At 45.7% G+C, this 23,294-nt stretch overlaps 7 protein-coding genes and 4 non-coding genes across 11 annotated transcripts; 2 read left to right on the top strand and 9 right to left on the bottom strand.

Annotated features, from left to right (window-relative positions):
* Positions 1-709: 709 nt before the first annotated feature.
* C8R40DRAFT_661966 (uncharacterized protein) lies at positions 710-1,235 on the bottom strand. The gene is made up of 2 exons (XM_046235809.1): positions 1,007-1,235; positions 710-949 (listed from the first exon to the last, which is right to left on the bottom strand). Exons 1-2 carry the CDS (start codon positions 1,190-1,192, stop codon positions 812-814), a joined length of 324 nt encoding a protein of 107 aa, XP_046081328.1. The 5' UTR covers positions 1,193-1,235; the 3' UTR covers positions 710-811.
* Positions 1,236-2,267: 1,032 nt separating this feature from the next.
* Positions 2,268-2,522, bottom strand: C8R40DRAFT_997293 (uncharacterized protein; the record flags this gene model as incomplete). The annotated part of the gene is made up of 1 exon (XM_046236788.1): positions 2,268-2,522. A coding segment is annotated over one exon (255 nt), but the record flags the coding sequence as incomplete, so codon positions are not given.
* Positions 2,523-3,768: 1,246 nt separating this feature from the next.
* Positions 3,769-4,917, bottom strand: C8R40DRAFT_1163256 (ABC-2 type transporter-domain-containing protein; the record flags this gene model as incomplete). The annotated part of the gene is made up of 3 exons (XM_046230348.1): positions 3,769-4,180; positions 4,245-4,588; positions 4,861-4,917. 3 exons carry the CDS (start codon positions 4,915-4,917, stop codon positions 3,769-3,771), a joined length of 813 nt encoding a protein of 270 aa, XP_046081326.1.
* A 412-nt stretch (positions 4,918-5,329) lies between these two features.
* C8R40DRAFT_1073486 (uncharacterized protein) lies at positions 5,330-8,142 on the bottom strand (the record flags this gene model as incomplete). The annotated part of the gene is made up of 8 exons (XM_046226578.1): positions 5,330-5,633; positions 5,841-6,033; positions 6,121-6,230; positions 6,323-6,470; positions 6,696-6,850; positions 6,998-7,178; positions 7,602-7,689; positions 7,750-8,142. The coding sequence occupies 8 exons, from the start codon at positions 8,140-8,142 to the stop codon at positions 5,330-5,332; spliced, it is 1,572 nt and encodes a 523-aa protein (XP_046081325.1).
* A 950-nt stretch (positions 8,143-9,092) lies between these two features.
* On the top strand, positions 9,093-10,675 carry C8R40DRAFT_1175921 (uncharacterized protein; the record flags this gene model as incomplete). The annotated part of the gene is made up of 3 exons (XM_046232411.1): positions 9,093-9,563; positions 9,619-9,685; positions 9,741-10,675. The coding sequence occupies 3 exons, from the start codon at positions 9,093-9,095 to the stop codon at positions 10,673-10,675; spliced, it is 1,473 nt and encodes a 490-aa protein (XP_046081324.1).
* Positions 10,676-11,268: 593 nt separating this feature from the next.
* Positions 11,269-14,279, bottom strand: C8R40DRAFT_1127740 (uncharacterized protein; the record flags this gene model as incomplete). Its single annotated transcript, XM_046229066.1, has 10 exons — positions 11,269-11,948; positions 12,003-12,262; positions 12,312-12,765; positions 12,825-13,122; positions 13,174-13,248; positions 13,312-13,623; positions 13,680-13,790; positions 13,847-13,939; positions 13,996-14,109; positions 14,166-14,279. Coding segments are annotated over 10 exons (2,394 nt in total), but the record flags the coding sequence as incomplete, so codon positions are not given.
* A 5,214-nt stretch (positions 14,280-19,493) lies between these two features.
* On the top strand, positions 19,494-20,964 carry C8R40DRAFT_1073484 (uncharacterized protein; the record flags this gene model as incomplete). The annotated part of the gene is made up of 5 exons (XM_046226577.1): positions 19,494-19,547; positions 19,579-19,647; positions 19,829-19,919; positions 19,963-20,384; positions 20,842-20,964. The coding sequence occupies 5 exons, from the start codon at positions 19,494-19,496 to the stop codon at positions 20,962-20,964; spliced, it is 759 nt and encodes a 252-aa protein (XP_046081322.1).
* On the bottom strand, positions 20,908-21,009 carry C8R40DRAFT_t246. The gene has a single exon. It is a non-coding gene; the product is annotated as a tRNA-Leu (tRNA).
* A 230-nt stretch (positions 21,010-21,239) lies between these two features.
* C8R40DRAFT_t245 lies at positions 21,240-21,340 on the bottom strand. Its single transcript has one exon. It is a non-coding gene; the product is annotated as a tRNA-Ile (tRNA).
* Positions 21,341-22,549: 1,209 nt separating this feature from the next.
* Positions 22,550-22,651, bottom strand: C8R40DRAFT_t244. The gene has a single exon. It is a non-coding gene; the product is annotated as a tRNA-Ile (tRNA).
* A 351-nt stretch (positions 22,652-23,002) lies between these two features.
* Positions 23,003-23,102, bottom strand: C8R40DRAFT_t243. Its single transcript has one exon. It is a non-coding gene; the product is annotated as a tRNA-Ile (tRNA).
* Positions 23,103-23,294: the final 192 nt, after the last annotated feature.

Below are 23,294 nucleotides of genomic sequence, written 5' to 3'. Positions count from 1 at the left end.
TTCCACGTTTTTGTTGAGAGCTACGTGGGGTTGGGCATTAGCATCTAGCGGAATTGCATTGAGACAATAGATTTTACTTCTAGTATCAGCTTCTGGTTGATCCGGGTTCAGTTAGCATTTAGGTAGCAAAGAAAAAGTGCACAGCTCACTCGGTTGCTGCTTTCTGTGGGTTTCTCGGAGATTGTGGGCAGCTGAGGTGGATCAGTAAGGGTTCTGAGGAGGTCCCAATGGGAAACTGCTCATACCTTGAGCCATGTATGGTGCAGTTGATTCTTGATATAGGGATAAGCATAATAATCTTTCAATGTGTAGAAGGCTCACCTATCCCAATATTTATTGCTTGGGTCAAACCTTCAGATGTTGATAGGGATGGGTCTGATGATGACTAGTTAGAGGCAATTTTTGGTTTCAGATTGGGAAGATAATCACAAATGAAGAAAAACTTGAGATCTTTGTTACTTATCTGCTCAAATGATTGAGCATGACTGCCCATAAACTCTTTAAATATATTCAAGGCAGTTTTCTTGCTATCAGCTGCTTCAATCAATAATTTCATCCACTTTCTCTCCAGATCAACAAGTGTGTCTGGTCTGCAGGGGCCTAGTGCTTTGGCAACCTAAAATACTTAGCAATTAATGGGGGAAGGAAGAATAAACTCTCCAATTTACCTCCCAGAAGTGAATCCGCTTTGGACTGTCTTTGAAAAGTGCTGAAGTTTTGAAACAATAAAGAGGTGAAATGGAAAAGCAGGCATGGGCAGGATGGAGCCATCTCTGGGCATTATAGTGAGGCTCCAAGCGTTGAAGTGTATTCAGAATCCCTTGAGCAGACCTAGAAGTGTGTTGAAGTAAACCTTTGAGAATATTAGGTCAAAAAATGCAAACCCTGCAAACACTTGGGTGAGTTTCTCTGAAAAATCTTTGAAGTCATTGGGGAAACTGAGAATTCCCTACATGGAAGAACTGCGTTAGTAGCTGGATTTCCCAAGGCATGAATAATACTGCACATGTCTGCAAAGTCCTATATATATAACGACCAAACTAATGTTAATGGCAACATTGGAATATGATCGTTGTTCAAACAGCATAGACAGATCATCTAGTGTTTGGAGGAAAGGATCCGAAGATTGGTGTGATGAATCCGGCTGGCGTTCTTGGTTTTTTTGAAGGGCAGAATTAGCTTTTTGAAGCATGCTTCTCCATCCAGCCCCTTGAGTAAGAGGACGAAACTTGGGGAATAAAGCATTATGGAGTAGGTCATAAAGTATTCTGTGCCACTTACAGATCTATCAACTCCACTGGGAGGTACTTGGGCTAATTTATGCCCTTCTGTTCCCAAGCTGAGAAGCTTATGCTGCTCATCTCTCAGGAGGTGCAAGAGATTGATATGAAACAGTGGGTGGCATATGAACAGCCATTGCTGTTCCGTGAAGGTACTTGCAGACCATGGGTCTTTCAGGAATCTTGTCCAGATTTTACTATCATGTCTTGATTGGAGTTCAGTATATATAGCTGTTGCAAAAGGCTGAATCTCTGGGTGAGAATGAATTCAAATGGGACACAGAAGTCCTGGCACACTTGTAAGCTTTGATCATCCTCCTTTGCATTTGTAACTACTTTTGAGAAGAATAGAGAGAATGCCTTGTCTTCATCACTAAGCCCTGAGGGGACTGTGAGTGACATGAGGGAGAGGGAAAGAAAGCTGTTGTGGGTTATGTAACATCTGTGGATTTCCGCTCTAATGGCACAGCCACTAGTCAGGTGCATAAATTCGGCGCTAAAGCTCAGAATTCTGAGCTTTAGCGCTTTTTGCACAGCCACGAGTCAGCTGTTTTTTCAATTTCCGCTTTAAAGCACAGCCACTGGTCAAATCCGGCGCTAAAGCTCAGAATTCTGAGCTTTAGCGCTTTTTGCACAGCCACAGATCACATGTCATGCTTGAAAAGTTCGGCCACATTGTGCAGTGAGTTTTTGCACAAGTTTAAAGGCACAACTCATTATTCTTTCCCTGTGCATTGCAAATTGTGCAAGATTTTGGGCTGTATATCCACCCACAGCACATTCCAACAAGGGTTAGCTATTAATATTTTAATCTATATCTCTATTACCCAACCCAGTACCGATTCCTCCAAGACCACTGCTACTGTTGGTGGTACTGTGATGAGATGAATTTGGATCTGGGGTACCAGAGGTTCTTGGAGTAGGCAAATTCATCCGAGAGCCTCGCAGATTATGGATTATGCCTGAATCACCTGGTGTCGCAATACCACCACCTCCTTTCCTCGTCCCAACACGCACATATGCCTCACCCAAGATCTGTAACGTCGCAGTGGAAGACACCTTTCTCCCAACAATCAATTCCTCTTCCTCCAAAACCCTATCACACACCTCCCTCAACACCGACTCAACCGCTAACTCCCCACCCTTGAACAATGCCTGTAGCCCTTTCCCCGCAGGCTGTTCTTCGAGTGAGTTTCTGATGCTCGGCAGGTGAGAGGCTTCCGCTTTTCCGGCAGCCTTAATATGGATTTGAGGTTAAAGGTGGCACGGAGGGTTGATATGCACGCTGTGGAAATGTCAATCGACGATTATATATAAGATACGAGAGGGATAAGGGAGGAAGCAAGGAAAAAGAGAACGTACATCTCATTAAAACCTGATATTTGCCTTGTACATTATGTAGCCAGCCACCGAGACCGAGGGAGGATTAGTCGATTGCGAGGAATGGGTTCACTTTGGAGAGGCAATGGCTTGTAATAGTTCAGGACAATAGAATTCCGGGAGAGATCTCTAGCAGGGATAGGCTGACACGGAGGACTCACTACGCTTCGAGTACACATGTAATTCTCCTACTCCTTGTAACGTCTACATTCTCCGAGTTGCGCTTTCGGTAAATGTCCCGAGTTTGCGTTTGAGGTTGGCGGAGAGTTGAGTTACTCGTTCGGTACGTGCTGCGGCTTTCTGTTCACAAGACAAACGAAGAAAGATTACTGTATGATATGAAATGAATGAGAGAACACGAACCTCTGCACTTCCGGTTCCTCTCCTCCTTCTTTGCTTTTTCCTCCACACTAATCGCAGGCTTCCCTTTCCTTCCTCCCTCTCTGGCTTCACCTCAGCCTCCTGCAATGCCGCCTCGCCAAACCAATACGTCCTATAACACCCACAAACCTTTTCCCTGGTCCCAAATTCATTGTACTTTGAGTGGAGGGCGGGGACACAGAGAGACCGCTAGGCAATAGATGTGGGATTGGAAGTGCTCGGAGGCGTGCGGGTCAGAGGGTTTTCGTCGTCGTGCTGTTTCGTTGCGAGGGTCGTCCGGTGTTGCTGTTACTGATATACCCTATGCGTCGTGATATGTACATTCTTGTGTTCCAAATCATCGTCCACTTGCCTTAGGGCCACTACTTGACGTTGATGAACGATGTTCAGTGCAGCGGTAAAGCATATGTTCTATAGGATATATCTGCTGCGTCGTCATCGGAGACGACGGCGACGAGGACCATCAACAAGAACACGAAGAATAATCAGCCTGCCTCGGTAGCAGGTGGGTTGGCTTGGTTGAAATAGGGAACTTCATGTAGGCGGTGCACGAAGAGCTGGCAGTTAATAGTTGAGGGAGAACAGGTGCGATGGGAGGATGGTGGTGGTGGTGGAAGAGAAACCGTGCCGGGTTCAAACGGCTCGTAGCCTCCGTGGTGCCGATCATTCCCATTGACCCGGATAAGAACGACCTGGATAAGAACAACTTTTGCTGACATACACCAAATTAGTTCTTCTTTGCGCTCTTGGGAACACGACCGAACCAATATGGAAACAGGGCAGCGCACACGTTGAACGCCACATAAGCCCACATTAAGCCGAAATTGCGCCAACGATGGTCGTAGTAACTGTTGACCTGTGACAAGAAGGCATTGGTGTCCATGATGGCGCAGAATTCGCACTGCGACGTGGCATTCACGTCGGAGAGGGACCCCCCAGCAATAGACGTGCATGCGGAGAGATACTGTCCACAGGTTTGTCCACTCGGGGGATCAAACACGGAGACTTCGACAGAGGAACAGAACGCCAGAGCATTGGCGAGACTGACAGAAAGCATCGCATCGACCAGATATGTGAATGGTGATACACGGTACATGAATATCCAGAAGCCAGGTAATTTTGAAGGCGAGACAAGGACACTGCAGAGCATCGTCAAATTACCAATGTGAAACACAATATGCAGATTCCAGAAAGATGACTTACCCGCAGAATAGGATGGTTAGAGAGAACTGCAACGTTGCTATGTTACCACCATTTTCTGCTACGTCGACGGAAGCAATGATCATATGTGTAAACGTAGATGTGAACATTACGAAGGACCAGATAAGGAGGAATAGGAGGGCTCCGCGCTCAGTAACCGCTCCGGTGGGCTCTGCGTTATGATATAGCCCGATAGGGTAGTACCAGCCGAAGAAGATGAAGACAGACATGAGAGTGTTCCAGGGAAGCTCGGCGCAGATATTTGCAAGCATGAATGCTACCCAAGAGTAGGACTTCGAGGGACGTTTGCGAACTTCATAAAGAGAACGTTGAGTGACAAAATCAACCTACATCCAACAGCCACGGGTCAGCTGTTTTTTCAATTTCCGCTTTAAAGCACAGCCACTGGTCAAATCCGGCGCTAAAGCTCAGAATTCTGAGCTTTAGCGCTTTTTGCACAGCCACAGGTCACATGTCATGCTTGAAAAGTCCGGCCATACTGCGGTGAGAAATGAGAGAGTGACAATGGTTTCCATAAAGTGCGCAGAATATCTGACCAATTGTAATTATTCTGTGATGAGGACAAACAGCCTCTGTTTGTAGACTAGATGGAACACACACAAGATGACCCTTTTGGCATCCACTTCATGATTACATACCATACAAGTGCATTCATAGTTATAGTGTTCGTAAGATCAACTGTTTGTGTATAAACATTCCTAAGCAGGCTCATGTTCACCCACAATGATGGTCAGTCACTGGCTACATACACCGAGCAAAATAAAACCAAAAAAACTCACCTAATGCACACCAGGTGACATGGCAGGATTGACATGCAGAAGGTAAAATACAAACTCGGTTTTCGAGTGGGAGAACGCCTGGATGAGGAGTTCTCGCAGACAAGATCGTCATTTTCCAGGCCCTCGACTAGCCGCAGTTGGAGTTTCAACCTCTTGCCTCTTCCAGCTGATGATTCGCAAGATGTTTTTGGAGGATGGATATTTTGTTGAGGTAGTATACAACAGAGATGATAATTGACTGGCTTCCGTTCCCCACCATATTCATCATGCCCACCCCCTCCCTGTACACTACCAATGAACGCCTTCCCCATCCCTGGCCCCCCTCTCCTGCCTGTAGGCGCTGGAGTACCAAATCCGATTGTGGAGGTTGGAGTCTGCGGGATCACACTCAGTAATAGCACTCCCCAACGCGCTTTCCATTCCTCCGTATCCTCCATGCCCACCATATCCTCCACCAAGTCCCATACCCACACCCATCCCTCTCTCACACTTCACCTCCAAACTAGGGCCGACGTACCCCACTCCCGACGCATTCCCGCTATTCGGTGGAAGGTTTCTGCCGTGCGGGATCAGTGGTCCTTGGGAGAGCAAGCTATGCAGAACAGTGGCGGCGGTATTGTGGTGGGGTTGTAAAGCACCGTGTGCTCCGTGGATGTTATTTGGAAACACAGGATACGCAGGTGTCATTGGAGATGCATTCATTGCTACATCAGGCGGTGACAAACCCATGGCTTGGTCTATAGAGGATGGTATTGTTACTGATAAACCTCCTCCTCCTCTGCCTCGATCCTTGAATCACAGTGGAGGCGGCGCGGCGTTCGCAGTATCCCATCCAATCAACCTCGCAGTAGCTCCTTCCTCCTTCCTACCACCTGCTGTGTTCCCAGTGATCAAGATGTCAACTTTTTCGACGATGAAATCTAGTGCATCTGCAGGTCGGTAGAACGGGTCTCCTTCTGTTTCACTTTCAATGCGGAGTACGAGCGTGCATTCTGAGGCGCCGGAGGTTCAGCGGTCTGGGTCTTCATCTTTGCCATGGTTTTCCTAGTTTTCTTCTTCATCGTCTTGGTTCCTGTTACCCTCATCGCTGCTATCTCGTTCATTACCAAGTTCAACATCCTTGGGATCCTCCTCGTTCTCCTCCCCTCCTTCGTCCGATAACACCGCAGGCATGAACACTTTCCTCATCCTAACCTTGAACCCACTCGTTCCTAAAACTCCTTCTCAAGCCCGGTTTTCCTCGTCCCCCTGTAGTGCTTAAAGGTGCACTAGGAAGCGCACTTTGACCGGGAAGAGCAATGTGGAGGTCTCTGGTTTGATTGGAGGGAGAGGAAATAATTTGGTGCGAGAGATTGGTCCAAGACGTGTTGAGGGAAGGGAGTGTCAAGGACGGGCCGGTTTTGATCTTGTAGGAGTTCCTGTGGGAGTGCTGTTGTTCATCGATGGAGGATGTCTACCCAGGAGCAAACATCGGTCCCGCAGGAGTAGATGATAGACTGCCAGCAGGTTTTTGGAGGAAGTAATCACTAATGGTTTATCGCGCAGTGTTGCTGAAAATGTCAGACAGGGGAGCAGGGAGCCAAAACCGAGGCGGAGGAAAGCCCCAAAGACACCCGCCAGAACGGAGATTATGTATATACTTGTACAGACTCACCAATGTCCAGAACAGTCCTAAAGACTGCGATCCAAGGCCGGTCTCTCTTTGACCAACTTAAATCAAATCCCTCTCGTTCTTGTTCAGTACCCTCAGGGTCTTTGTCCTTCTGATCTTTCCGGTCCAACAACCCCGTTCCACTTCCACCCCTCCGCCTACAAATATCTCTGGTCCACAGCAACAGACGCTGCCACAGGATTTGGTGTCAATGGAGGTGAAATTGATGGATGGTGCAATGCAGACCCAAAATCCGAATTCGGGGACAACAACCCACTGAGATTTAAATGAGTAGGATACTAGACATTTGCGGTGGCGGAGAGCTTGGTATGTTTGGATTTAGACGCGACAATGGTAAGGGAGATGCGGAGACAGTGTATTCAGAACTATCGTCATTCAGCGCAATGGGCGAGATGTAGGATGCCTCAAGGAGAATGTGGACATGCGTGAGGAAGTCGAGCAGATTCCGAGAAGGCTCTAGAGGGTCTATGTCCAAATTTTGTACGCAATTGCTACTGCAGGCCGGAGTGATAATGATTGTGGTCGTAGTAGGTGGTAACAGAAAGGGGGCAGTAGTAGACAGCATGTAGAAATATATAATTGGTTGGAAATAACAGTGGCAATGACTGTGGTCATGGCGGGTGCAAACAGAAAGGTAGCAATAGCAAGCAAAGTGACTGTGGTGCAAATGTGTGCAAGTTCAACGTCATTTGGTTAACAGGAGAGGCTCAGCAGATAGGTAATCACATGAAAAAACAAGTCCATCAAATGCAAAAAAAAGAATAGGCTTTTTACGGTTTTGGGAAAGTAGTGTAATTGTAAGGGAGGCTGAGTGATTAGAGCGCTCCTTCAAAATGGCAGATTTGATTGCAGTACTGTGATTGTGGGCAACATGGTGGTTTGGCTCACAAGGGATGAGCAGGGTGAGGGTGGTAAGTTCCTGATAGCTTTGAAACAGGATGCTATAGAAATCAGCTTCCCAGGTGACTGTGTTGAGCTATAGGGTGGGTTTGGATGTGAGACAATATATCGAGGGTTTGTACAGAGGAACAGATACCTGTACTGGTGTCTCTCTACCTTGTAACCACAGAGTGAGGTTCGTCAGATTTGGTGCGCCACGAGAAAAATCATGAGCTGCATCAATGGGAATGGCACGTTCCTCATCCCCAAGTGTCAAGGCCTTGACAGACTGGTGCTCCTCCATAGCATAGGCAAGGCTTCTGAGGAAGTATCCACTACTGCCTCTTTTCGAAGTCTGGACACACAATGTCTTGACAGCATGTCCATAGACACCAATGACAAAATCTGAATTGCAGGCGTCACCGTGGAACTCATCAAGCTTGGGGAGGAATATGCGATCCTCCATGGCCTGATGATGCTCTTCTTCAAGGTGTATGAGTGGGTAGGCTAGGACACGTATTTCTGGGTGGCGTTGGAGAAATTGAAACATCGAGAGTTTCACAAAGATCCCATTGCACCCAAAGTTGGTGAGGGAGTGAAAACAGATTTCGGGGGTATTTAACAATTGCTGAAGGTGGTCATATGAATCGAGTGGCTTGGGTGCAGAAATTCGGAGAAAAGATAGGGAGGGACAAGTGGTGTGCAAACTATGAAGTAGTTGTGCGAGGCCCTCGTTGCTAACTGGTTGGTTGTCTTATGAGTAATACCATTAGGTAGGTTCCATTTGACTCACTTAATTTAATGGTGTCTGTCAAATTGATTTCCATATGGGTTGTGGCACCTGAGCAGAGTAAAAACTGGCAACAGCTGTAATTACTACAATATAGGGAGAGGTACGGATGGGTACTTGCCTTTGATAACCATGGACAACAGATGGACAAATGTTTGGTTGTAAGGAAGGAAAGCTCTATTGGGTTCAAGATGCTTTCCAAAGCAATATCTGGAGACGAGTAGGAGAGAGTATGAAGGATTTTGATGTGGTTTTGAATATGACATAGAGCAGGCTGAAGGTAGTGCTGCACAATTCGGGAGGATTTTTCAGTAGAGACTGTGAGTTCCTTTACGAAGCTAGCTGGATGTTTTCTGAGTATTGTCTGTGTAATACTTGTGGTGGATGCAAGTGTGATGAGGCCAAAGGTTGAGACTGAGTGATAAAGAAGGGGAAGAGATGCGTCTGCCAGCCGTCTGGACAACATAGCTAACCTAAACAGGTTTTTCGAATTATACTGAAGATAAGAGAGAATGATCTGAAGGACTTCTGGAGGAATTCCGACTAGATGGGGAGTGCTGCCTTGTCTCATGGTGGATGAAGAAGAACTCGAGAATTGATTACATATGCGACTGCAAAATTAAATTGGCCAGAATCTGAGCCAAAAAAAGATGGGCGCTTCATTTCCATTTGGTCCCATCGATAAGATATTCTCACGAAATTTTCTTTCCATGTGCACACCACAAGCTCCCTCTCTCTGCAAGGTTGCTCTTGAAGTCCAGGCTCATATCATCAGCTACCTTCATGATGATTCTCTAGCATTATGCTCCCTTGGTATTGGAAACAAATCTCTTGGCCAAATGGTGTTCCCAAAATTGTATGCATCTGTGCCTACCATGGCACTGCGGACCCTGTCCAAATCCGAGACAGATACTCAGAAAATACTGGGAATCCAACACCCATCTTATTATGTGGAGCAACTGCGGGTCTCGACTTCTGGTCCCCGCCGGAATGTTGTTCGTGACTATTTTACACCATCACTCTTCAACATCAATACCCACCGTGACTCGATGAAGCTTTTCTCCTATACTTCACACACCTTGGCTCTGTCTGATGTACTTGGGTTCTGGATACCCAATTCCTTGAGTATAGAGCATGTTGTCCTCAAGTGTCCCACCAGAAATATAGATAAGCTGCAACTTGTTGGTATCCCTTGCTGTGTGTTATTCTTTGTTCTGATCCAAAGACTGTTTACAGCAGTGGCTTTCTTCTCATGAAACTCGCTCATTTGTAGCAGAATGGACATCCACAGGTCTACGGAACAGTAGGCAAAGCTATCATTTATCCTGCGCTTTAATCTCATAACCTGGAGTCAGTAGGTGTTTTGGTTGGCACTCATTTCTTGCATTCAATCACAAGATTGGCTTCCATCTCGGTCCTGGTGTTTGATTTTCCATCTTATTTATCTTACCCAGATGGCATTGAGGATTTCTCAGAGATTGAAGATCTCGAATTCCCAAATCTTGTGCACTTTGGGTTTGGTAGTTACTCACTGCCACTGAGTAACCAGAATATGCTCTTACAGGCTGGGATAGATCCTACTATTCCCTTACTACCTGGGAATATCCTTCGTTTTCTTCACCGTCACCCGTCTATCAAATCATTGTCCTACGACCTAGGTCTCCTCACGGCGGAGGACCTGACTGCCATTAAAGAGCATACACTCCTTCCCAATCTACAGGAGCTTTATGCCTCTGTTGTGGGCTGCTATGACGTCTTCACCAAATTCAACTTGCCCCTCAGTGTCTTGAATCTGACCAAGGTGAAAGGGGAATTGCCCCTTTTCCACATCCTCTGCCAGGGTCTGAAGAATATCAGATCAGTTGAAATACTTACCCTTGGTGCAGACTCAGAATTTGCAGCAAGTGAGATTGGTTCTTTATCCTTCCTTTCCATGGTCACATCAATCCGACGTTTTTATCTATCACTGGCAGTGTCTCCTCCATCTGTGTGTATCCTCTCTTTACTCCTTGTCATGGCTTTTATTCTGACCTGGGAATTTTCTCCACAGGTCTTTACATTGGCTCATGCCCGGACTTTTTACAAGACTGTCCTAGCATGGTTTCCACTGTTGGAACATCTTTGTGTGCACATTACGTGTACCCCATCTCTGGAAGATGCAGACTGGCATAGGTCTGCAATTAAATATGGACTTCGACATCGTCCCGGGAATGTTGCATATCCTCCTATTTCAATTGTTGTCCAGTTGGTTTTGCCTGACTCACATCGGGAGATTCTACATGTCTTGGGCTAGGGGATAGAAGCTGTCAGGTGCTTGTCCCTATTTCTTGTGCTTCTTGGAGGTCAAATCACATTTGGTAGTTTATCTGTGAATGTATCTCATTATAATGAAATGTCTTGTAAATATTTTGCACTATGCAAAGGGGCCCTTGTGAATATCTCCCTGTACTTATGCTTTCAGTGTCCACTGCATCATCTCCAGTTTCTTCAATCAGATGTCGGATAGAAGTCTATTGAGTTAGAGGCTTTGCAGCAGAAGATATGGGTAAGGATATTGTATAGGAAAGAAGTCAGTAGCAGTATCAATGACATTGATGCCATTAACAATGATGAATACTGCTGCTTCCATCCAACTCGCCATCTAATTCTCCGAATCTATCCTCCTTAGTGATATTGACATGGCACTTCCCACCTGACCCAATCCCAGTTATACAGTGAAGGTACGACTTCAATGAGAAGCATAGGCAACCTTATCCCCCTGGTGAACGTAGTCAACTTAGGCAACTTAGGCAACTTAGTCACTTAGTCAACGTAGACAACTTAGTCAACATAGGCAACTTACGCAAATTAGTCAACTTAGTCCGACAACTGAGGCAATGTAGACAACTGAGGCAGCTTGGACAATTTAGTCGACTTGCTTGTAGGGTGCTTCTGACTATAAATGGTGTACTTGGGCTACAATTTTTGACCTTATTTGAGGCCAAATCCAACATATGTATTACTTTATAGCTTCCTTTGTATGATGTACTCGAGACCATCTGCATGGGGCTTCAATGCGTAGGTCAGGTTCCTTGGATCCTGGTCCCACCCTTCCATAAACTCCTCAAGACTCCTTGACCTCCCCAGAGCTGACCAGGCGCTGTAGAACCAATCTACTCCTTTTGACTGATAGGTTATAGCGTTTCTGATTTTTTCAGCAGTGATGGACCCCAGTTCTCCAGAGATGCTTCCCTTCAATGCCTGGACCTTGTGAACAAGAAGAGCCTTGCACTGCTGGATGAACCAGCTGTTCATCAAGTCCTGGAGTGAGACAGTAGAGGCAGGTGATGTGGATACTAAGTCATAGTTGTCAAAAACCCAGCTTGCAATAAGTTCTGCCTGATGGAAAGCTTTAGAGTAGCTTTCCTGTTCCTCACGAGATATAGACTCCTGTATGTGAGCCTCTTTGTCCACATATAGTCTGTAATCAAGCACAGGACCGAGCAGAGCTATGCTCCGTAGCATAAAAAATCCACGGATGTCATCAAAGAGTGTAAAGTTGGGGAGGTGGGGAATAACTCGAGATTCTAGGCCACTGGTCAGTATCTCATACAGTTAATGGAAGGAGAGGGAACACTTGCCACTTTGATTCGCTTTTTCGACAAGTTCTAGGTAGTTTTTCGGTGTTGTGAGGATAGACTGTGCCCAACTTTCTATGATAATGTGCAAATCTTGCCGAGAGGGACCATCAGGCTTGTTTGTGAGCCAGTTAGCAGCGATAAATGTTTGAAAGAGGCAAAATCCTGTGGCCTCCATAGTTTGACAGCAGTAGAAGTGACCACCTTGGCAAATAGTTGGTTCTAACGTAAGCACAAAGTGCGGGGTGCATGGAGACATGATACTGTGAGGTACTAGATGAGACTCTGAAAGGAGGATGGATGACTACTCACAAAATATCACCTGGCTCTAGGATTACACCGTGAATGGCCCATTGTTGACTGTTACTGAGGTCGGCCTCATACCCTTGCCCAAAGGAATCTATGGAACCAAAGTCGCCTGGTGTCCTTGGGCACCCCACAATCCAGTACTTTTTTCCAACCAAAACTCGTACATAGGTAGCATAGCCAGAGACATCAACATGGCCCTTGTGAGTCGCATAAGCTGTCGCAGCCAGACCCCATCGCTTGCAGTGCGTAAAATATCCATTCAACCTCTGCCTGACTGCAGAGTCAGTAGATAATCCTCGGGGGGGAGGGAAGTGATCAGGTGAAAGAGGAAGGTCAAGACAGTTGAGGATTTTACCCCGAGGATTCTGGGTGGCCAGGATGACATCAGACAACGTTCCCGAGGAATGAACCTTGTTGGCATCCTTTTTCAGCTCCGACTCCCCCAATAAAGTGGCATCTGAGCAGGAATTTATAAATTTTAGCGTATTTTTGGAGCATTGAATAGGTATGACTGACCGTGGAGGGTTCGGAGCTCAGAAACAGATCCTAGGTGCTCACTGAAGGTGAGTTCGTCAAATTTGGGCTCACTGGAGTCTGGGCAGGGAGCGTTACGGATAAGGATGTGTTGATTGTGAAAAATCCTCTGTTTGCGGGCCTCTGGGAAGAGGAGAGATGAATTGAAGTCGGAGTACTCAACTTCGAAGATAGGAAAGGGCTTGGAACGGGCACCCGGTCCAAATTCACGCCCATCAGCAGATGCCGTCTGGTGAACTTTGACAATTACGGCTTCAATGTCCTCCAGGGTGCTTTGGTCCTGTGATGGTCATGTGTGAGTAACAAGCTTAGTGAAAGGCTGGGAACTTGCATAAGATTCATAGTGGATCGAAAGTCTTCTAGAAGAATCTAGGCTTGGGATGTCCAGAGTTTTACTGTGTTGGCGCTTTGTATAGCAAAAAGGAATCAGAGGTACGGTGTGAAGTAATAGGTGGATGGATCTACTTACAGGTAGATCAGTAAAAGGTTCAAATGCCTTGACCTTTGAGTCAGGTTCGTCTTCATGAAGACCTTTCTTTCCCGTGGGACTTTGTATTCCGTCCGTGAACATGTCCTTATTGATCCAGGTATCAATGAGTTTCTCCTCAAAGCTTGAGAGGTCTGGGGACCAAGTATTCGTTTCCCCGACGAGTTTAAGGAGACTAGCTGATATGGGAGATAGGGACCGGCTACCTTGATGGGATATGAGGTCCTCAACTTCGTCTTCAGAAGAGGACCCTTGTGAAGGAGTTGTATGGCTTTGTGTACCTGAGCCCCCATGCTGAATGTGAATAGTCAGCAGTGATAAGATATTGAGAAACTCTGGGCGGGACTTACTTGAATAGCCTGCTCATCCTCTTCTTCTTTTTCTGATGCTGGTATTGTCGGTTCATCCTCTACATTGTTGGGAGAGGAACTTCCTGGGCCCTGACTCGCTAGACCGCCACCCTGAATGTAAATCATGAGTGGTAATAACATATTGAAAAACTCTGGGCGGGATATACCTGAATAGCCAGCTCGTCCTCTTCTTCTTCCTCCGAAGAACCTGGTGTCATCGGCACGTCCTCTACATCGTCAGGAGAGGGTTTTTTTCGGTCCTGAATGTAAATTGTGAGTGGTAATAGCATATTAAAAAACTCCGGGCGGGACTTACTTCAATAACCTGCCCGTCCTCTTCTTCCTCGTCCGAAGAACCTGGTGTCATCGGCTCATCCTCTACATTGTCTATAGAGGGTTTTTCTGGGTCCTGAATGGCTGGACCGCCACCCTGAATGTGAATCGTGAGTGGTAACAGCATATTGAAAAACTCTGGGCGGGACTTACCTGAATAGCTGGCCCGTCCTCTTCGTCCTCGTTCGAAGAGCCTGGTGTCATCGGCTCATCCTCTACATCATCAGGAGAGGTTCTTTCTGGGTCCTGAATCGCTGGACCGCCACCCTGAATGTGAATCGTGAGTGGTAACAGTGTATTGAGAAACTCTGAGCGGGACTTACCTGAATAGCCGGCCCGTCCTCTTCTTCTTTGTCTGAAGCTGGTGACATCGGATCATCCTCTACATCGTCAAGAGAGGGTCTTTCTGGGTCCTGAATCGCTGGACCGCCACCCTGGATGTGAATTGTGAGTGGTAACAGCATATTGAGAAACTCTGGGCGGGACTTACCTGAATAGCCGGCCCGTCCTCTTCTTCTTTGTCTGACGCTGGTGACATCGGATCATCCTCCCGATTTTCAGCAGGTGTACTGGTCATGTTGAGACCATGTTCGGGAGTATGGGCTGAACTTGTACCAGGGGAGCATTGGTTGCTATCGGTGCGTGGTGATTTATTGGGGTGCTCAGTGTCAGCTATGATGGAGCTATTCTCATCTGCATACTCTGGTCCATCTCTGGTCCGTTTATGGCCAGCGATTTGGCCTTCATCACCAATCACAGGTATAGGGGGGGGCTGAATACCTCCCGTGGTTGTCCCTCCATCTTGTAACAATTAGAGTGAACATGTTGGTACGCATGGAGAAGGGAGAAGGTAAGGGTACATACGGAGAGCAGATTGTCCTGTGTTAGTATACGGAGAGAATATACATGAATTATTTGTCAAGTCCTTTGGCGGAATTGAAACTCACCGGCGTTGGTAGATTCATTGCTTAGGTTGATGGTAGAGGAGAGGGAATTGTGAAAATTATCTGCAAAAAGAGAGAGAGAGGAAGGTAGGAGCTATGAGGTCAGAATGAAAATATAGCGTACCATCATGTGGAGAAGATAGTGATGGGTCTTGGTCATCTAGTAAGCAAAGATGGGCCGACAGAGGGAGAACCAGAGGAAGATTAAATTCAAATGTCAGAGTACTGGAGACCGACGTACAAAGTTTGAAAAAGGAGGCATCCTTGGTACTTATATTCTCAAATGAAAGATTCTCCTCGGAAAATTCCAAGAGCACCTCTTCGACAGTCTTCTCACCCTTAACAACGGTGAGTATTTTGTTGATCCACTGTGTCTCGATTTTGACCAGGGACTCAGGACGCTTTGGTGCCAGTGCCCTCAATACCTAGCTATAAGTGTAGATGAAACAGGGAAGGATAGAATAACAGCCAACTCACATGAAGTACATGGTCCCGTCGCGGCAGGTTATGAGTGAGATTGCAGGGGCGCAAAATGAAGAGGGGTGTTATTAGGCAAAATACATGGAGAGGGAAAAACACGTTGTTCCCAATGTATTCTCCCTGATATTCTAGCAGCTGGCTATCGTCGAAACGACGCTCGGGATATGACCTAAGGGAATACAAAGGCCACGTTGGGTTGTTATAAAAAAAAAAAGGACTGTTCACGAACCTTTGAACACAATTTTTAACTAGGTCGATAAACTCTTTAAAGGAGTTGGGGAGCGAGTATATGCCCTGAAGGAGTTGTTAGGGATTTTCACGGCAGGGAGATAACTGGAGAACAAGGGGAGCTCACATTTTGTGCTAAGATAATCCCCAAAACCACTAGGCTGGTGTTGAGGCGAATTTTATCCGCCTTTTGCAGCCTCATCAGGCGGAAGGTGACCATAAGGGACCTGGTCAGTGGGTCGTCAGGACCGTGAGTCCCTGCTAAATCCTGCTTCTGAGCCTTTTTGAGACTCCTTTGGGCGCTTTTGAGTACTCCTGGCCAACCATCAGCAGTACCCAGAGGACCATACTATGGGTATATTTGAAGTATGTAAGATGGTCTTATGGACAGTCAAAAAGATATCTATGCTTACCCGTTGGCTCAATGTACTTGGTAGGGCACCGAGGGGATAGGCGTTGGTGCATAAAGCCACCAATGTTCTGTTTTCATCCTTCATTATATGCAGAAGTCGATAGTAGGAGAGGAAAGAAACGATGACTGTCCATTGTTCGGGAGATATGTGGACAACAGGGGTGGAGTGGATGAGGGCATTAGTAAGGGTAGTTTTCATATCAAAGTCATCCGCGCTTTTCTTCAGGTGTTCTCCAAGGAACTGGATAGGGATAAAATTGTATAGATCATAATAAAGGGTGGAACGAGCAGTACCTGAAGTTCAGAGTGTTCCTTGGTCATCTCAAAGAGACTGAGGATGCCTGATGAGAGAGAGAGAGCTGATGTGCCTTTCCATAGCTCAAGAAGGGTGACAGTGTCCATGGTAGTGAAAACAATGGTGGTGGTTCAGGATTAAGTTGAAAACTTCGCGAGAAGAAAAATTCATTACATAACGATGCCATCGATCTTCGGTCTTTGACACATTGGCATATTTATCACTAAGAGGGAATCCTGAAGAGACAGGCAGAAGCAGGGGAAGCACATAGGAGAGTGAACACTGAGCGGGCAATGAGGAGGAAGAGGGAGATGAGGCCTTCAAGGGCGACACTTTTGGCCTAAATTTTGGACAATTTGCACAAAGTGGTGGATTCATGGAACTTGTTGGACTTGAATTAGCACCCATACCTGGGGAGGTTTTTAACATGTGTTGAAAGTAAAGCTTGCCTTGAAAAATGTCAGGACTCAAAGGAAGAAACCTGGAGAGCTTTACTTATTGCTCATCATAAGCATGTGATCTTCATTATAATGAAGATCACATGATCTGAGGACTCCCTTCTTCAACGCCTGGTGAAAGTAATCTCTGGCTGTAGTGATCAACTTGTGGGTGAAGAGTAGTAGGTTCACTTACCTGTTCCACTATTCACTGCTACAGTGACAGGTCTGTCAAACAGTGGATAAAGATATGTTCAAACAACCAACAGCTGAGTTCTGTGCGGTTATTCACTAGACTATCTGTAAGGATAGGGAATACTCCTAGGACATGGTGAGTCTCTTCTGAGTCCCTATCCGATGTTACCCATGACTCTTCTGCAGTACTTACCTGGGAGCTCCGGGAACTGTTGGAGAGATGAAGTCTCGATTACAACTTGCCTGTGTACTCAACCTAACCTAATTGTTGCTGTTATTTCAGTGATGGTGAGTGGGATATTTAAAGTAGTGTACTGCTTCTTCACCTACTTACCAGGCTACTTTGGAACTCTCGGAACAATTAATCTTGAGAGTAGGCTTCCACAAAGAGAGAGAGAGAGAAGGACAGAGAGGGGGGCTGCAGGAGTAGGCCTGAACGCTACCCCCTGCAGGTATTTATTTCAGATAGCTTGTATTACTACTAACCACATCAAGGAAATTAAGGGATTTTAAGCCCTACCTGCCATTTCGTGGAGGGATTCAATGATAGGTAGATAATTCAAGGAATTCATGATTTATACACAGCATGGGGTAGGTAGGAAAAGGGGAGCAGGCTGGGGTAGCCACCAGTTGGTGGTAAAGTGAACACTCGGAGGAACCAGCAAATAAACACAAACTGTACATGTGACTTGTGGGAATCAATATACAGTTGCCGGCAGAGGGATTGTTTGGGCGGAAATAAAGGCCAAATAAATATTCGTAAAGTACTTGCTTAAGCACAGGTATCAGCACAGGTTGGCACTGGAAAGCCTGTAAGAATGTTGCAGGAAAGCAAAAGATATGGCACCTATGTAAAGAGAGAACAGTAAAGTCATTGGTATATAGCATTGGCCCCAGCTGTTCCTCAATGGGACTGTGTCGGTTTTCCTTTCCTTTCCTTTCCTAGTACTGTTTGCTACGAGGCGGTTCTATGCATGTTTCAAGGTGAGTGATGGGAGAAAAAAAGAAGTGTATTGTCTACTATTGTTGACTCTGTACTACTCCCAGCGCAGGGTTTCAATGCTTTCAGGGGGAATGAGCTTGAATGAATAACTATACTTGTGGGGGATTTTGACTTGTGTTGGTGGTAGAGCTTGCCTTGAAGATGTCAGGATTCAAGGGAAGGAACCTGGAGAGCTTCAGTTATTGCTCATCATGTGCATGTGATCTTCATTATAATGAAGATCACATGATCTGAGGACACCCTTCTTCAACGCCTGGTGGGAATAATTTCTGGCTATGGTGATAAACTTGTAGGTGAAGAGCTGTAGGCTCACACCCCTGTTACATTATTCACTGCTACACGGACAGGTCTATGATACAGTGGATAAAGATATGTTGGAATGACTGATGGCTAAGTTCTGTGAGGTTATTTACTAGACTATCCATAACTATCCATAAGGATATGGAATACTCCTAGGACATGGTGAGTTTCTTCAAAGTTCAGAGTCCCCAGCCACTGTTACCCACAAAAGTCATGTGATCTTCATTATAATGAACGTCACGTGAGCTTCATAATGAGGATTACATGGTTTGTATTATAATGATGGTGACATGCTCTTGAATGGAGGTGGTCTTCAATATCAATCTCTCAATTTCTGACTGTGGTGATAACCTGTGGGTGAAGAGTAGTATGTTTACTTAATTCTGTTCCACTATCCACTTGTACAGTGACAGATCTATCAAACAGTAGATAAAGATAAAATAAAGATGTGTTCAGATGACCAACAGCTAAGTTATGTGAGGTTATTCACTAAGCTGTTCCTAAGGATACAAAATATTCCTAGGACATGGTGAGTCTCTTCTGAAACCCCATTCACTGTTACCCATAAAGTCATGTGATCTTCATTATAATGAATGTCACATGATCTTCATTATAATGAACGTCACATGAGCTTCATTATAATGAACATCACATGAGCTTCATTATAATGAACGTCACATGAGCTTCATTATAATGAACGTCACATGCTCTTAGATGGGGGTGGTCTTCAATATCATTCTCTCAACCAGGGGAGGAATTTAAAGTAATCCAAATAAACACAAACAGTACGTGTGACTTGTGGGAATCAAAATACAGCTGCCAGCAGAGGGATTGTTTAGGCGGAAATAAAGGCCAAATAAATATTCAGAAAGTACTTGCTTAAGCACAGGTATCAGCACAGGTTGGCACTGGAAAGCCTGTAAGAATGTTGCAGGAAAGCAAAAGATATGGCACCTACATAAAGAGAGAACAGTAAAGTCATTGGTATACACTAGTACTGTCTGCTACAAGGTTGTTCCATGGTGAATGATGGGGGCAGAATAAGTGTATTGTCTACTACTGTTGATTCAGTACTGCTCCCAGCCCCGGGTTGCACTGATTTCAGGGAGAACAAAGATGTAGGACCACCTTTCCTCAAGCAAAAAAAAAAAAGAGAAAAAAATCTTGATTAGCTTCAACAACCAGTGATGTCCCCAGCAAAGGATATCAAGGATAGTGATATTTGGTACAGGTTGCAATGGGTAGGATAAATGAATTGGACAGAAAACTTAGGTGAGTATAGGGTTTGGGACATTTGGCAGGGAAGACCAGGTTGAAGTGATGCAGGGACTGAAGCAAATGGTGTGCCTACTAGAGGGCATTGAGAGGACTAATTTTGCCCACTGCAAGCAGTGGGCAAAATGAGTGCATTGAATAGAAAAAAATCGTACAACATGTAGATAATACATTAACAGCTTGTGCAGCTTGATGGCGGCCGAGGGGGGCGGGGAAAATTAGCATGCCCACTGCAGACAGCATCTAGGGAGTGGGCAGAGCAGTCAAATTGGTGTGCACAAGCAAAGTGATGAGCAGGGGGCCAGTAAAGAGGTTGAGAGACCGTGGGAAAAAGTCGGGTATGCTAGTATTTCCGGTGGCCGTATATGAGTAGGCCTGTAGGATCGTTGCAATTTGAATGGTTCGGCGAATTTCCCAACACTGAGGAAGATGTGTCCTACGTTCAATTACCCCTTCCTAATGGGATCGAGTGGAAAATCCGAATTTTTCCCAGTGGCAGGGCGAGCATGACAAGCTTTGGATACTTCTTGCAACCAGTCGGAGATGATGGAGTTCCTCGTGTGCCTAATGGTTTTAATGTCCGACTGGGATCTGGAGGGCCTCCAATTGACAGTTGGGAACAAAGGTTCAACAAGTGTTGCAATATCACTGTGCCACCCATTAATGAGAACGAAAAGTGGTTTTTCCAAGAAGGTCAGAAGGTAGTTGTTTGTCACCATCAGGAGGTAGTCGGAGAAGTCCAAATTCCTATCCATCCTGATCGGGAAAGGCAACGAGATCGACGAAGAAACAATGGAAGGCCTGTACGTCCCTTCCCACTTGGGCGGGCTGGCTTTTCTATCATTAGTCGTGTGAGTGGGCGCTCAAGTGGAAGTCGTTCGGGTGGTGGTCGTGCGGGTGGAGATAGTTCCAACTTGGGTCCTTTTGCTGGCACTCGTTATGCTTGAATGTCGCTGCCTCTATGACATATGTGAACTTTACGATATCGATCATGGGACAATTGTATCATTTTGTTTAGTTCTTTTCAACGGTGGAAAATAAGTTCTCTCTGGGCATTTGAATTCCCTAAGTAGCATTGGTGGGACGCTATAGCTAGCAGGCTATTCTATAAGTTTCACTTCGACTTTGGGCGCTATTGGGCGCTTCGACTTCGACTTTGAGCGCTAACTCGACTTTGGGCACTCTGACTTTGACTGTGAGTGCTAAATCAAGGTTAAATTAAGCTCCTACTGTAGCTCAATGGTTGAACCAGCTGGATAGATACAGGAAGATGGTGGTGACAAGGTCCCATTGATGGTAAAAAAAAAATTTATGAAGAAAGCAGAAAGCCTCAACAGGGATTCGAACCCTGGCCTATTGATAATATATGATGTCGACAGCTGACAAGAAGCATTTGTATCAAGTGCTCTACCACTAAGCTATTGAGGCATACAAGTGAATGTACTTGACTACACTAAGTGAAGAACAGATGTTTTCGATACTTTCGATAGTTTCAACAATTTCGTTAAGTCACGGTTTTCCACAAAGTGCTGGGATTTATTACATGGGAATGCATTACCTTATCTCATGCTATACGAGGCAACAATGAGCACCTTCGTAGAAGGTATAATACTCATAGTCTTATTGATGGCAAAAAAGAAAGTCAGTTGGAAACAAAAAGTCCCAGCAGGGATTTGAACCCTGGCTTTTTGTTTGCATATAGGATGAAATAAACAATCACCATATCAGATCAGATGCTCTACCACTGAGCTACTGGGACGTGATTAACTTCATGTTCACTTAAGTCAAGTACATTGGCAATAATCACCGCGTGATTTATTAGCGCTGGATGAATCACCGCCGTCCTTCGTCGACGGTATGATCTCGCGTTTGCTCGTGGGAAAGAATTCTCTCTTTGCTCTGCATCCTTCGAGGACGGTCTGCCTACGTGAGACAGGGCTCTTTTTGTCTCGTCCTTTCAATGGGTATTGGTTCTTTCGGCCACATTAATTCTCTCAATTACATTGGACCGAATACATCACCGGAAGCAATGGAAAGATTCTCAGTCCTTGCGGGCTTAATTTGCATACAAGATACGGCTTCAAAAGCTCACCTCTCTCAACAAACAAATGCCACACCCTGGACACAAAATGTCTGAATGGGCGGACCACCCGGTCGATATTGACACTGGCCATCCACTCCATCAACCCTCTTCCTCCCCCTCATTTCGACTCTTCCTCGCAGTACGAAATCCCTGACCCACGACGGTCTGATTGAGCAAGACCAGTTACAAGCCCCGAATCTACCCCCATTTGACTTGGGCAAACCAAACAAGTCAGCCACGGCCGAGGAAGGGTCTGAAGAGCTTGCAAAAAAATTGTAGAGGAAAGGAGGCGGGCGATGCCGTTGAAGGCGAGGTCAATGAAGATGTTGAGAGGCGGGAAGAACTTGGAACACCTCACGAAGGTACATTACCAGCGAATTGGTTTGTATTACTCTTGACTAATGTCGTTCTTGACAGCAATTCAACAGGTGGTGAAGGATTTTCTGACAAAGATGGTGAAACATCGGGGGACAAAGCTGAGCAACATCCAGAAGATACCATAGCTGTTGATGACCTTTTAACCTCTCTGCATTACATATATGTTTTGTTTATTAAGTCGTCCAGGTCACAACATGTGTGATACGTTTTAGATTTGTTGCATATTCACTGTTCAACCACCGATAGTTTCATCGAAGGAAGCAGTAGATGCGGGCAGTCAGAAAACAACATTCAATGCAGAGTGAGCTGAGTGACTACAACAGCCGGGCATCGTGGAGCCAAGGGAGGCAGGCAGTGACTCTGAGCTAATGCGCCATTTGTAGATGAATCCCGTCCGTCGACGACGGTATGATACTCATGTTTGGTCATGGGAATTATTACCTTCGTCGACAGCATGATACTCCTGTTTGGTCATGGGAATCAAAAAGAACTCAACAAAAACCAGATAGTCCCAGCAGGGATTCGAACCCTGTCCTTTCGACAATATCTACATTCCGTACGGAATCCAGTTCACATTTATCAAATGCTCTACCACTGAGCCACTGGGACTTGATTAGCACAAAGTTCACTCAAGGCAAGTATTGATAATCACCTTCATGAACATCCTTGTTTGCTCATGGGAATTGCCACCAATGGGCACCTTCGTGGAAGGTATGGTTCGAAGTCAGAAAACAATTGTCGATGTAGACTCTATGTGAACTGAACAACTACAACAGTTGGGCATCGTGGAGCCAAGGGAGGCAGGCAGTGACTCTGAGCTAATGCGCCATTTGTACATGAATCCCGTCCGTCGACGACGGTATGACACTCATTCTGTTCATGGGAATTATTACCTTCATCGACGGTATGATACTCCTGTTCAGTCATGGGAATTAAAAAGTACTCAACGAAAATCAGTATAGTCCCAGCAGGGATTCGAACCCTGTGCTTTTGACAATATTTACATTCCGCACAGAATTTATGATATTTATCAAATGCTCTACCACTGAGCCACTGGGACTTCATTAGCACAAAGTACACTCAAGGCAAGTATTGATAATCACCTTCATGAACATCCTTGTTTGCTCATGGGAATTGCCACCAATGGGCACCTTCGTGGAAGGTATGGTTCTCACCTTGTTCACTGATGGGAATTACTTGATTTGAGCTGCAATGTGTGCCCATGGGAACTGCCACCAATGGGCACCTTCGT

This window comes from Lentinula edodes (assembly GCF_021015755.1).
Source record: "Lentinula edodes strain Le(Bin) 0899 ss11 chromosome Unknown C8R40scaffold_47, whole genome shotgun sequence".
Lineage (NCBI taxonomy): Eukaryota > Fungi > Basidiomycota > Agaricomycetes > Agaricales > Omphalotaceae > Lentinula > Lentinula edodes.
The sequence above is the reverse complement of the archived record's forward strand: the minus strand, read 5'-3'. Positions and strand labels throughout refer to the sequence as shown.

Coding starts and splice junctions, on each gene's coding strand:
- C8R40DRAFT_661966 (XM_046235809.1), bottom strand. CDS start 1,192: ATGCTTCAAAAAGCTAATTCTGCCCTTCAAAAAAACCAAGAACGCCAG. Junction 950..1,006: donor ATATAGGACTTTGCAGACAT/GTGCAGTATTAT, acceptor TCTTCCATGTAG/GGAATTCTCAGTTTCCCCAA.